Source organism: Doryrhamphus excisus, chromosome 9 (assembly GCF_030265055.1).
Source record: "Doryrhamphus excisus isolate RoL2022-K1 chromosome 9, RoL_Dexc_1.0, whole genome shotgun sequence".
In the NCBI taxonomy this organism is placed as follows: domain Eukaryota; kingdom Metazoa; phylum Chordata; class Actinopteri; order Syngnathiformes; family Syngnathidae; genus Doryrhamphus; species Doryrhamphus excisus.
The window spans coordinates 13,462,677-13,476,728 of record NC_080474.1 but is presented as its reverse complement, the minus strand read 5'-3'; the positions used below and the strand labels follow the sequence as shown (position 1 = coordinate 13,476,728).

The 14,052-nt window shown below is 40.8% G+C and overlaps 1 protein-coding gene across 2 annotated transcripts in view; it reads right to left on the bottom strand.

Annotated features, from left to right (window-relative positions):
* Positions 1 to 4,545: 4,545 nt before the first annotated feature.
* Positions 4,546 to 14,052, bottom strand: part of vwa8 (von Willebrand factor A domain containing 8) — a 49,771-nt gene continuing 40,264 nt past the window's right edge. For both annotated transcript variants that reach the window (XM_058082481.1, XM_058082482.1), the window contains 6 exons: positions 12,679 to 12,787; positions 10,063 to 10,188; positions 9,585 to 9,743; positions 8,682 to 8,780; positions 8,168 to 8,406; positions 4,546 to 6,777 (listed from right to left, as the gene is read on the bottom strand). In XM_058082481.1, the coding sequence (XP_057938464.1) occupies positions 6,669 to 6,777; positions 8,168 to 8,406; positions 8,682 to 8,780; positions 9,585 to 9,743; positions 10,063 to 10,188; positions 12,679 to 12,787 (841 nt within the window). In that variant the 3' untranslated portion in view covers positions 4,546 to 6,668. The remainder of the gene's footprint in view (positions 6,778 to 8,167; positions 8,407 to 8,681; positions 8,781 to 9,584; positions 9,744 to 10,062; positions 10,189 to 12,678; positions 12,788 to 14,052) is intronic.

Sequence of the window (14,052 nt, the reverse complement as noted above, 5' to 3'; positions counted from 1 at the left end):
AGCATTATCGAGTGTGCATAATGGGAGCAGTGTGGAAATTACAAGCTAACCGAGTCTGGAGTAGCTAGCAGCCATTTCCCAACACAATCAATGAGTCTAACTCAGATCTAGAAAGCTTTCTGTTCGGGTTATTGTGTGTATCTGCTCTATAGGAGTCAATAACTCAATACAATGAGCCGAAAAATGAGCATAATAGGTCCCCTTTAAAAGACGCAACATGCATGCAAGTTATTTTTATTTCCATCATCATTATCATTATTATTTTTCATTAAGGGCCGTAAAAATAAAGGACTCCCACAAGCTTTGTAGTTAAAGCTGCAGTCAGCTGGAGTTTGAAATGTGGACGTTCATGCAATTGGTAGAAAAGGAAGCAGCATTCATCCAAAGAGGTATTTCCTGTCTGTTGAAGTAATTAGGAACCACTGTGAATGCTATAATTAGCTCCTTTTGCATTGAATCTGAAAGGGAGCACATTGTAGCGCGTATGTGGTGTACCGCTTTTACAACATAATCCTGAAAGGAAAAGCTAACTGGCTGTTTTGGTTTATGTCATTTAAGGATGGGACAGACGAACGTGTCCAAATTGTTCGAAACATGCCGAGAATCCTGGCTTGAACTTCCTGGCCTCAGTGGAGGAAAAAGGTCAGGAAGTTGTGTTTAAGTAGGAATGCTGTCATAATGCTATGAGGCTAAACGATACATTAGGATGACGTCAGAAATCCCCAGATGGCTCGTCATCATTTGTCATTAGTGGGTTAAAGTCCGTCTTATTAGTGTCTGCACATACCCACTCTTATTGGTGTGTGTGCTGGTGGGAAGATTTTAATATGAGGAGGAATCTGCTCAACTCATCAGAGCTGCATTGGCCATCAGGAATAAGGAACTTACATTTTTTGCTGATTGGTTTCACCTGTATCCATGGCAACACACGAGTGGACAGATGTGCAAAGAGAGAGTATGCAAAAGTTTCCCATGCAAAGAGCTGATGGGAATTTCCCTTATTTTTGAATGAGGATCAAGTCATACTGTAACGAGACGTATGTAATTACATTTGCAATGCATTGCCAACATTCCAGGGTGCGTAGTTCGAATATAGTAATAGTGAGAAGGTTGTGAATAACAATGGTGCTTGAAAACATTAGTATTGATGCTGTGATGGTGGCACTTTTATCAGAACTCTCATTAAAAAGGAGCAATGAAAAATGAGACATTGTTCATTCATTCATTTTCTACCGCTTATCCTCACGAGAGTCGCTGGGGTGTCTCCGGGCGAGAGGCGGGGTACACCCCGGACTGGTCGCCAGCCAATCACAGGGCACATATAGACAAACAACCATTCACACTCACATTCATACCTATGGACAATTTGGAGTCGCCAATTAACCTAGCATGTTTTTGGAATGTGGGAGGAAACTGGAGTACCCGGAGAAAACCCACGAAATGACATTAAATTGGAGCTAAGGGTTTATCATTTTGCTGTCAGTCTGTCACAAATCAAGCCTGTGAAAACAAATATTGTGATTAAAAGTCTTTCAATTCAGTTTTGTGGAGCACAACTTGCTAACAGTCACTTTAGCGCCTAAACACAAGCATGTTTATCAGTAGTCAGGGACAACAGTCATCTTGCAGGCGTTCTGCTGACCTCAGCTGCACTTCCTCTGCATGGTGGCTCAAATTTTCCAACTATCTCAGCACTGGAAAGCATTAGTAACTGACTAAGAGTGAAAAGGGCATCAAGGATGATTAATTAATTTACCAAACCGAGGTCGGACCCCTTAGTCCACCCTGATTTGGGCAGCTGAATGGATACTTTTGGTCGGTTCTAATTAACATGTCCACAGTCCACAGTCCACTGTCATCACCCATCAGGCAGCTGACATTTCAGTGAAGTTGGAAGTCATTCATCTCAGGTGGGCTGAGGTGAAGTGATGAAGTAGAGTAGGTCCCAAAAACTACCAGCCTGCCCTACTCTGTGTATTATATGTCAGGGGTCTCAAACATGCGGCCCGCGGGCCAAATGTGGCCCGCAGGACACTAGTTTGAGGCCCCCGAAAGTTTAATGTTAGTGCGGCCCGCGCAAGTTTGATATGGATGCTCTATGGTATCATGTACCCAGAAAAAAATATTACATTTGATTAATGTTCATGTTAAAGGTTAAATAACTGATAATAGTTATCCTCCCTATCCGTGTGGAAGTGGTAAGTTTTTGGCTTTTTAAGTTTAAAGGAAATAACTTGAAGGCTACCGTTTAGGTCGCTAGCTCTCTAGTTTGCGAGTTAGCATGTGACTCAAGACCCTGCAGTTGCGCAATAAGTTGTAAATAAAAAGAGTATAAATGTGACTATAGTCGTGTTTTGTCATGTCTACAGGGCTCTAATAATGCTTTGTTAATTATAATCTGAAAAAAATAGTTTGTCTACCCAGCAACTATATGTGGTTTCTTAAGTTTTTGTTATTTGCCGTTCTATTATTATTATTATTATATTTATTTATTACTGATTGATTGATTTTCTTTATTCTTGATTTGTTTAGTTTTCATCTTATTTTGTGCAGAAAAATAAAAATTAAGATATTTGAGAACAGTGGAATGTTTTATCAGAGCTTTTATTGTAGAAAATCGGAACCAAAGCACTGAAAAAGTTTGTATATTTTTCTGTTTTCAATAAATGCGTTTTTTTTTTTTTTTTTTGGAAAACCTGATGCGGCCCAGCCTTGCCCAGACCCTAGCTCCAGTGGCCCCCAGGTAAATTGAGTTTGAGACCCCTGTTATATGTGAATGGACAAATGATGCAACAAAGTACAAAATATTTTGAGGTCACACCAGTAAAAACACAATGTTGGCCTTATAGAGCTGGGAGTTATTTTATACTCCCTCCTTATTAATGACCCTAGATAATTAGGTGCATCATTTGGCTTTTTTTTTTATTGGTCCATATCACATTCTAAAAACATAAGAAAAAATGTTATTTTCAAAATCCAAGTATTATGAAATGCTGTTTGGCCCTGGCTGCAGCCCCGACCCTGGTAGGGCTCACACCTACTACTTGACACCTCCACACTCACACATACACGCACGCATTAATCACCCATGCTTGGCCAAAGAGTCACCGCCCTGACGGATTACCACTGCCAACCCCCCTTCTATCCTATTTGCTCCCGTGACATCAGCATTCAATCACAGCCATCAATCAATCATGTGCATTGCGAACCTGCCAGCCCTCACACACACAAAAAGATGGTCACTGCTTATGTTTTGTGCTTTTTGGACTCATCTGAATAAAACAGGTTATCTGCCTAGGTGGCCTCTTTGTGTGTAAGCATTACACAGCATGTCAATAAAATGATATAGTACAGGAAGCAAAAGGGAGAGAGTGGACAGGGAAGGTAGTGTGTTATTACCAGAGGTCGTGGCATTGTGGGGAACAGTGGTGCATTGTGGGAGATTCCACGATGGGATAGCAGCTCAAGTGGTTGCCAGAGAGAAGAGAAGGTGTGTTGAAAAAGTGACCACGTGGGGGAAGGGTATTTCCAAGAAGTGGCGCCGGTTCCACGAAGCATTAGCTGGTGTGTTCTCTCTTGTAGAACCTCTTGTGACTCTTTAAAGAAAAACAGTTTTTGTTCTTGCAAGAATTTTGTAAGAAATTAAATTTAAAAAATGTTGCACTTATGTCAAAACTTTAGTTTTAATTTTCAATCTCGCAGAATGAGTACATGACTTGAATATCATGTATTAATTTGTAAAATAATTTCTGTATTATATATCAGTCATTACTGTCACACCCTGTGTACCCCTTGTTTATGTTCCCTTTTAGTTTCTGTTTGGATGCTCCTATTTTGTACCTATTTCCTGCTTTGTGTTTATCACTCGTAGCTGATTCTAATTTAAGTTATGCCTATTTAGTTCAGGTGAGGGCGGCACGGCGGTGTAGTGGTTAGCATGTTCTCCCCGTGCATGCGTGGGTTTTCTCCGGGTACTCCGGTTTCCTCCCACATTCCAAAAACATGCTAGGTTAATTGGTGACTCCAAATTGTCCATAGGTATGAATGTGAGTGTGAATGGTTGTTTGTCTATATGTGCCCTGTGATTGGCTGGCGACCAGTCCAGGGTGTACCCTGCCTCTCGCCCAAAGACAGCTGGGATAGGCTCCAGCACCCCCCGCGACCCTCGTGAGGAAAAAGCGGTAGAAAATGAATGAATGAATGAATGAGTTCAGGTGTGTGCTTCATCCTTTGTTACATCATTAAGTGTGCTTCATGATTGCCAGTACACTTTTGTTTCCCTGCTGCATTGCATCTACTATTAAAAATATACCTTTCACCTGCATTTGGGTCCTGCTCTCTGCATACCGGGGTCTCCGCCATGCAATGCGACTGTGTTACGTGAAAACTTTTGCAGTATGGACATCTCAAATTCCATTGTCTCTGTTCTACATCAAAATACACAAGAAACCACAATATATCAGAATGAGCAGCGATGGAGAACAAGTGTCTCCTTCAAATAGAGCTATTGAACCATTACAAAAAACAGCAACACAAACTGGGATAATTATTTTTTTAATTAAAATTCACCATTCTATTTACTGTCACATAAGTTAATATGTACAATTATATATACTGTATGTGTATGATTGTTTGCTGCACAAACACACCAAAAAGGATGTTTAATGAGGTCACATTCAAGTAGGACAACAATCATCAATCAATACTATTGATCAGCTCAGTCCAACATTCTCTAATTAGCTGAGTGCGTGCAGTGGGCGTTTCTTTTTACAGTATTTGATATTAAATACAGAGTAGTGATACCATTACAAGATCTACAGTGAGATTTTTGTAATTGTTTTTGTATAGTGTGTCTATTTGATTTCCTGTTTCAGCCGACTCTTCTTGCCCTTTCTTTACTTCTAAAAAAAAAAAAAAATAATACCCAGCAGTTTTTGACACGTTAAAATCAAATCAAAACCAAAATTACACAAAAAAAAAGGCCACAGAATATATGACATGATATGATGTCAGTCTCTTTCCTACAACGTGTCCCCTCATAGTGACAGCTTTGTATGCATTTGTGGTAACAGAGTGGGAGGTCTGTCTATGAAATACGAGCTCAGATTCCAAGCAGGACTGAGATGAAGGCCAGGCAGGCGTCTCGAGGATCTGCCAATGCCAGGGGTGTTGACACGGATGCCACATGGGTGACAAACACATAGCGGAGGGAGGGGTGAGAGGGACTTTTAAATGATGGCGGATGCCTTGAAAGAGCGTACTCACTCAGGTGGGAAATTCCCTCCTCCATTCCCAAGGCGTTGGCCATTTCCGGAGACTGGACTGTCCTGATGATGAACGAGCAGGACATTGGCATGTTGAGGTTGTGACTTTTTGTATGCCGTGACGACTCGGTTGTGTGTCAAGTAGTTGACACAACGTTTGAAGTCTTATGTGAAATAAAAAAAAAATACTTTTTTTCTGTATAAACTAGTAAAATAAATCAAACTTTGAGCGCACATGGTGACAAAAGGTGGAGTACAGTGTAAGGATGAACAGGCCTCAAGATGGTGTCTACTGTACTATATGAATGGACAGACAGATGTTTACGTTACGTCAGTATGTCAATGGAGTGGTTAGCATGTTGGCCACACAGTCAGCTGATCCGATCCAATCTGGAAATCCCTAATTTGTATGTTTATGTAAACTGACCAACTGTTTACATTATGTGTGTATGTAAATTGACAATAGCAGCTATATTTAAATTACAGTCGTCCCTCGTTTATCACAGTCAATTGCTTCCAGACCCAACCGCTATAAGCGAATTTCACGGAAATAGAATTCAATATTAATAAATTTTATACTTTCAAACCTGTTTCCAACTTCCTATATACAACAATTATTAGAGCCCTGTCGACATGAAATAACACCCCTATGCTACTAAACTAGCTAATTAGCTTCCAATTCATTTATTCTAAACTTAAGAAAGGGTGGGAGAGAAGGACAAATTAACAAGCCAAAAACATACCACTTCCACACGGAATAGGAGGAGAACTTTTGTCATGTCGGACATTCAATGGCTGACTCCATGCAGTGTGAAGGTAATCGAATGTCATGTTATGTCTCATCAATGTAACATTACTGATGCTTAGTGTCCAGAATATTACATGACTTGTCTTTGAATATTTCTTGACTAATATTCCATAGTCAACCATGAAACAGTGATCATGTATTAACTCCTTTTCAAAAAATGCAATAGAGTGATGGAACAATCTTCGAACTGCAAAGTAGCAAGGGACGATGTGTATGTGAATGTGTGCATATACTGTATGTGACTGGATGGACAGAGGTTGATTGTATACATTTAAATAGAAACGTTATGTATGTGAACTGACGAACATATTTTCCATTACGTGTGTATGTGAATGGACACACATGTTTAAATTATATTTGAAGGTTTGCATATGTGAATGGATAGATGTTGAGATCATGTGTGTACAGTTAAAGGGTCAAATGTTATGTTTATGTGGATGGAACACATTTTATGTTATGTGTGTATGTGAATGGACAGATTGATGATTACAGTGTATGTGTATGTTTATAGTGATGTGTTTGATACAACAGACAAAAAATAAAGTGTTGAGTGTAAGGCTGAACAAGTGAATGTGGGTCATCAATCTAAGGCACCGTCAAGCACTGGACAGCATAGTGGACGTGAAGATCTGCTGTAGTATTTGGGGGATCTGTGCAGTGTCCATGGCGACGAAGGATCTCCCGGCCGGAAGGGTCTTTTGGAGTCTGAAAAAAAACAAAAGACAGGGAAGTATTCATTCATTCATTTTCTAGCACTTATAGCTGGGAGCTGTCTTCGGGCAAGAGGCGGGGTACACCCTGGACTGGTCACCAGCCAATCACAGGGCACATATAGACAAACAACCATTCACACTCACATTCACACCTATGGACGATTTGGAGTCGCCAATTAACCTAGCATATTTTTGGAAGGTGGGAGGAAACCGGAGTACCCTGAGAAAACCCACGCATGTACGGGGAGAACATGCAAACTCCACACAGAGATGGCCGAGGGTGGAATTGAACCCTGGTCTCCTAGCTGTGAGGTCTGCAGGCTAACCACTCATCTGCCGTGCAGCCATATAGGGAAGTATTTGTCAGCTAAATAAAAGACAACATTGTCTTTTCTGTCTTTTAGTCTTTGGTATGGACAGACTGGCCAAGAAGAGGAAGTCCACATAATAATAATAATAATAATGATAAATTTATTTTATAAGGCACTATACATTGTTAAGAAACAACTACAACAATTGACGGTGTGTAGTAGTGAACTTTCTTCTTATTGAAAGAAGGAGAACCACACTGAGCCAAACATATTGCTTATATGATATTCTACACTCCACATACAAATTACATTGGAAGTCTAAATTTAAACATAATCCGGGCACATGATGTTCAAATTCCAAATTGTATTAACAATTCAACATTAGAGTTAGACCCCATTGTATCTACTCGTTTACTGTATCTAAAGCTGTACACAATGGAGTGAAATTTTATCAAAACATGCAAGTCAAATTGACTTGAAATTTCTCACACAGCTCAACAAAACTACTACTGTTACTTCAGGGTGTGTCACTAAATTGCTACTAAATTTGGCACACACCGTTAGGGGACACACAAGACACAAGATTTGTCGAAAAACATGGCTGCCATCAAGCAAAATGTCTTTGGAGGGGCACTCGGATACTGATTTTCCATAAGTCATTGACCATTTGTGTAATGATTATAAAACGTGCATGCTAACATGTCTTTCAAAGTATTTTCACCACAACCCATAGGGATCGTCAAAAATGTTAGAACATCCCATGTGGTACAAAGCAGTGTCCCAAAAATGCTAGCATGCTTTCGTGACATGTTCCTTTTGTGCACCTCAAGAGCTCTACAAAAGTCAACATGGGTAAAGAGCAGGCAGGGACTACCATGTCACTTGGGGGTGTTTGTTAAAGACGCTGTCTGGTTGAACTTTGAGTCTGTAGCACTGACACAAGTGCTGTTGGTGATTTCTTACAAATCAATTATTCATAGGCCTGTGTCTTTCAACCTCCACCTCCTACTTCCTGCTGTCCGTGTTTGCTTCATTCCCTTCGTATTCTCCACCAAAGTCCCCTTTTCTCACCTTTCGGCCTGATCTCCTAAAGACCCGATGAAGATGGCAAAGGCGTTGACTTGCGGGTCGGAGGTCAGCACCCGGGCAAAGTGCTCGGGCCTGATGCCATAGCGCTCCAGATTGGCGTCGCTCAGCACCACCACAAAGTGCTCGTCGGCCTCCTCCTGGGACAGCTCCTTGATGCTGGCCGCTGTGCCCTCCACCGTGTGGTCACCGCTCATGCAGAATTGAGCATGGGCGTGCATAGTCTGTAGCAGGGAATCATTTTGGGGGACAGCATTAATTAATGCTTTGAACGTGTAACAAAATGTGTTAAAACTGTTACCAGTTAGTACAACATGACTAAAGTGACAATAACAATTCAGATCAACAGAATCACGATTATTTTTATTTTTTTTGAAAAATTCTTATTAGTTTTTGAGGTCATCAGAATAACATGAATGCCTTGCCTTTGGTTTTGGAGGTTACACTGTACTTTTGCAGACCTCATTAAATGTACTAGAATGTAATCTAAAAGTTCTACCTTGAGAACAGTGAGTCTCTGCTTGTTGTTTTTGGGGACTTTGTTCACTTGGACCAGCTCGATGTCGTACCCGTCGCCCGAGTGCCCCAAGATGTCGTACTGCAGGAAGGAAGATAAGATAATAACCACACAGAAAAATACAACAAATCATCCAACAAATTCAAAATGAATGATGGTAGCAACAATGTTGCTTTTCTTTGATACAAAGGCGCCACCCTGACCCCGGACTCAGTATAGCACCCAGGATGACGTCAGGGGAAGGTGGTGATGGATGCCACATAACACCCACTTAAAGTAGTATTTGAACTCTGTACATGCTGTATTCATTCTTGCCATTTACTGTCAACCTTCCATCATAACTAGCTTATGTAAGAGCGGGGGTCCGCCTGGCACCACCGGATCAACTCTTCTTCTATTTCAGGATGTTTACGAGCTGTTTCTAATATGGGCCAAGACCATGTGACTGCTCATTTTCACTGTTGCTGGGTAGGAAAATGTACGATGCAATGGTAACCTATAACAATTTTACTTTAACATGATGAGATTGTATAAGTTTATCCTTCATGTCATGTTAAAATTGTGCAGTTATGATATACGTACTATGTTCAACCAATGAAAACATGTTTTAGAACATGATGTTTATAAAAAAGTATCTCTATTGGCGATCAGGAATTCAAAACTTGCATTTCCTCTTGCATTATTTTTGGGTTGTAAATATAAATATTTCACAGGAGGACACACACATACACATTTTTAAACAACATGAAATATTATTTAAAAAAAAACATCTAATTTGGTGTAAACAAACTTACTAACATACAATGGCAAAGTACAGGGGCCTAGATCACTTCTCTGAGGAACACCACAACACCGATCTCTGCTTCGATGTGTGTCTTAGTTCACCTTGAATTTGTGCTCGTAGCTTTCCAGGGCCTCCATGACCATGCACACGGCCTCCATGGAGCGCTCCAGGCGGCCGTCCACACCGTTGAAACGGTACATGCTTCCCGACACGTCAGCTAGCACGCGCAAACGCTTGGGCTTTTGCTGGGGAGTGCCAGGCTGTGAACACGGCACCAGAAAAACAGACATTAACTTAAAAATAAAAAACACTTCATTTGGATTAAATGTTTTGTTTAAACTGGTAACCGTACCAAAACTAAAAAAGGTTTGCAGCTAAAAGACTGCATGATGGAATTATAGTTTGTATAATTAGCATAGAAACTCCAGAAGAAAGCCAGTGTGTAATAATAATCTCTCATATACCACTGGAATGTACCGTGAGACAGATAAAGGTCAACATTGTGTGTGTGTGGGCCATAATTGTGCGTGTGTTTAAAGGTGTGGTGCAGGAGCAAAGTCTAAACACACACACACGGACCTCAGGGTCGAGCTCTCCTCGCCGTTTATATATGGCCTTCTCTCCAGTGAGGCCATCAATGATTTTAGCATCGTCCAGTTCTCCCAGAGCCTGGTTCTTCAGCCACTGGCGCTCCTTAGCTTTAGCCTGCAACACATAAACAAACACTTAGAAATAAAAGAAACCTTACGATGCTCTTTTGAGGCCTTTTAAGGAACAGTAACCGCCCACTCTTCACCACATCGGTTTACCCTGCAAAATGTCTTACATGCTTGAGACAATAGTGGTATATACGTAAATACAACTCTAAAGTTACACAAAACCACCGTCGCATATCTACTGAGATTTCAGCTCAGTGAGCATTTTAAGGTTTCTTATATGAGGTTTTTCTTCTGCTTTTTTTATATGTTTATAATGCAACCACAGAATAATAGTGACAGTCATGGCATAGATCAAAAGTGTGACAATGGCCAAGGTCATGACCTGGATGCTCAGTACGACAATTGGGGATGTACATAAGGGTTAGCTGCTCAGTACAACATGGCCATCAAGGTTCATACTATAATTGTACATAATGTCTATCCATAGTCTGACTAAGGACATATATGTGTGTATATACAATAAAAAAAAAAAAAAAAAAAAAAAAAAAAAAAAATATATATATATATATATATATATATATATATAGTATATGCATGCATATATATGTGAAGTATCTTAAAGTGGTGCAGGACATGTATGGGAACTGTAAGATAGTGGTAAGATGTGCTGTAGGTGTGACAGAAGAGTTCAAGGTGGAGGTGGAACTGCATCAGGGATTAGCTCTGAGTCCCTTATTGTTTGCTATGGCGATGGGCAGGCTGACAGATGAAGTTAGACAAGAATGGACTATGATGTTTGCAGATGACATTGTGATTTGTAGTGAGAGTAGGGAACATTTAAACATTTACGCTGCATCGATGTGATCGGTATTGGTATCATTATTGCTATCGGTAGATTTCACTCATGGATGATTGGGATACGTTCGGAACAGCCCCATTTCTAATATTTGCTGATATGTGGCATAAATAAGTGGAACACAGTTGGTAGGATCGCCAGGTGCGAGTTAAAAATACTGTATATATGTATTACAAGTGTTTTTTTTTTTTAAATCCTCATTTCAACTTTGTGTGTGGAAAAGCCTCCCAGCTGCTGACAGAGATAGGCTTTCTCTCTGGTGAGAATATACACACAATACACTGTCAGCCTGATGAAAAGCTGCCAAGAATGCTTCATTGTGTGTGTGTGTGTGTGCACTAAATCACTCCTCAGGTATGATAAAAATAACATGACTTCACAGCATCACGTGCGTGTCATCTCCCTCATATTAACATTGAGGGTAGGGAAAGAGGCCGGAGGCTACGAGGACAAAGGCAAACAATAAGCAGTGTTCAAAGCATGGCCGCAAACACCTGGATGGAAAACACACAGACACACACACACACACATACACACACACAATGTCTACAAATCGTAGTTCACAGCTGGACGGGAGAACTGGTTAGGTTTTTTTGTCATGGTCACGAGCTCTGTAAACATTCTTATGTAAAATGTGATTTTCCTCTCAATCCATGACACAGTAACCTACACACACATACCCACTTCCTGAAGTGCACTCAAACAAAAAGAGGAAAGTCAAAACAATAATGCAAAGACGATAGCACTTCCTGAGGAATATGGCCACATCACTGTATTCAAACAAACCTCACAAATTAGGTGTGCAGTTGTGTTAGCATTCTGTGAGCATATAGCTTTGATGCTGTATTTGCAGATGCTATCACCTTGTGGCACATTATAGGTACTGCAGCAAGGACAGTACGTACGGTATTATGATGTCTCCAAGTAATTGTAATGTATGTTAAACATGGCCTTTATTTAGTCAAATTAATTAGTGGATGCAATTAATATTTGATTCATTTTATTTCATTCATGAATTTATTTAGGGGCTGCACGGCGTCAAGTGGTTATCACGCAGGCCTCACAGCTAGGACACCCGTGTTCAATTCCACCCTCGGGCCATCTCTGTATGGAGTTTGCATGTTCTCCCCATGCATGCGTGGGTTTTCTCCGGGTACTCCGGTTTCCTCCCACATTCCAAAAACATGCTAGGTTAATTGGTGACTCCAAATTGTCCATAGGTATGAATGTGAGTGTGAATGGTTGTTTGTCTATATGTGCCCTGTGATTGGCTGGCGACTAGTCCAGGGTGTATCCCGCCTCTTGCCCGAAGACAGCTGGGATAAGCTCGTGAGGATAAGCGGTAGAAAATTAATAAATGAATGAATGAATTTATTTAGCTTCACTATAATAATTAATACAATTAAGAAAATTTTCTGGTGTGTTCTTGCATACTCCCTCTGTTCTTTCTCTGGTTTGTTATGTCGCCAAAGGAAGCTGCCAAGGAAACAAAAATAATAGGTGCAATTGACTAATTTGTTTTGCACCAAGAGCGCCAGTGATTGTGCCCTACAAATTCTGCCTAGCAACAAGTGAACAAAAACCACACTCAAAGTTGATGATGATATTTTTGCCCGCAAAATTGAATTTCAAATCACACCACTTTTGGAGCATTCCAGATTACAGAAAAGATGACATCACCTGCAAAGTGTCCAGTATGATGCGTAGAGACTGAACCTGTCTCCTGACTGCACTGGAAAATCGCTCATAGGTGGCGGCATCATACTCACTCATGTCGATCTCCTTCAGTCTGAGGGAGAGGCAGATACATACATCTTAGGCAGATAGATACATAACTAACATAACTTCTCAACAAACTTATTGGAAGCAAGGAACGCGGAGAACACCTGTGGAAATAAAGGCACTAAGAGGTCAGTGCTGTCAAATATGAAGAGTTTTATGTATGTGTTGTTTGACGAAACGCACCTGTGGAAATGACAGGTGTGCTATGCCTTATCTGTGCAATCCTGTCACAATACTTCAGCATTGCTCAATCTTACATGCATAATACAGTATAATCCTCCTTTGGGGTTATTGTGTGTCTGCGTAGTATACTGCATGTGTTTAAAACATGTGATGACAAGCAGACTGTAACCAGCGCAGAGATACACAGATGTAACGATACTGTATGTGTCGTAGTGAGATAATCATGTAGCGTGTCATAGCTCGCCACAGTGTGCATGACTGCTTGCATGACAGTAGACAGACACAACAATTGTGTGTAGACAGGAAGAGTATGAGCCATTCAATTTAAACACACACATATACTAAAACACAATTACTCACACAATAAACCACAAACATGGTATGTCTCATGTCTCGACAGGGTTGCGTACTTCCCTTTCAACACGGTTGGTGAATAAAATAACCAAATAAATATTAAAAATAGATTAAAAAATATAGATAAAAGGAACAAGTATTAGTAAGTAATAATAATTTAGTAAGTAAACAAATATTACAGATATTTTTGTAATTGACATTTATTATTTTATATAATTGATAATAGTAGATAATAGAGTGGTTAGAACGCAGACTTCACAGCTAGGACACCAGGGTTCAATTCCACCCTCGGCCATCTCTGTGTGGAGTTTGCATGTTCTCCCCCGTGCATGCGTGGGTTTTCTCCGGGTACTCCGGTTTCCTCCCACATTCCAAAAACATGCTAGGTTAATTGGCCACTCCAAATTGTCCATAGGTATGAATGTGAGTGTGAATGGTTGTTTGTCTGTGTGTGCCCTGTGATTGGCTGGCGACCAGTCCGGGGTGTGCCCCGCCTCTCGCCCGAGGACAGCTGGGATAGGCTCCAGCACCCCCAGCGACCCTCGTGAGGAAAAAGCGGTAGAAAATGAATGAATGAATGAATGATTATAAATAGGGGGCGGCACGGCGGTCGAGTGGTTAGAACGCAGACCTCACAGCTAGGAGACCAGGGTTCAATTCCACCCTCGGCCATCTCTGTGTGGAGTTTGCATGTTCTCCCCCGTGCATGCGTGGGTTTTCTCCAGGTACTCCGGT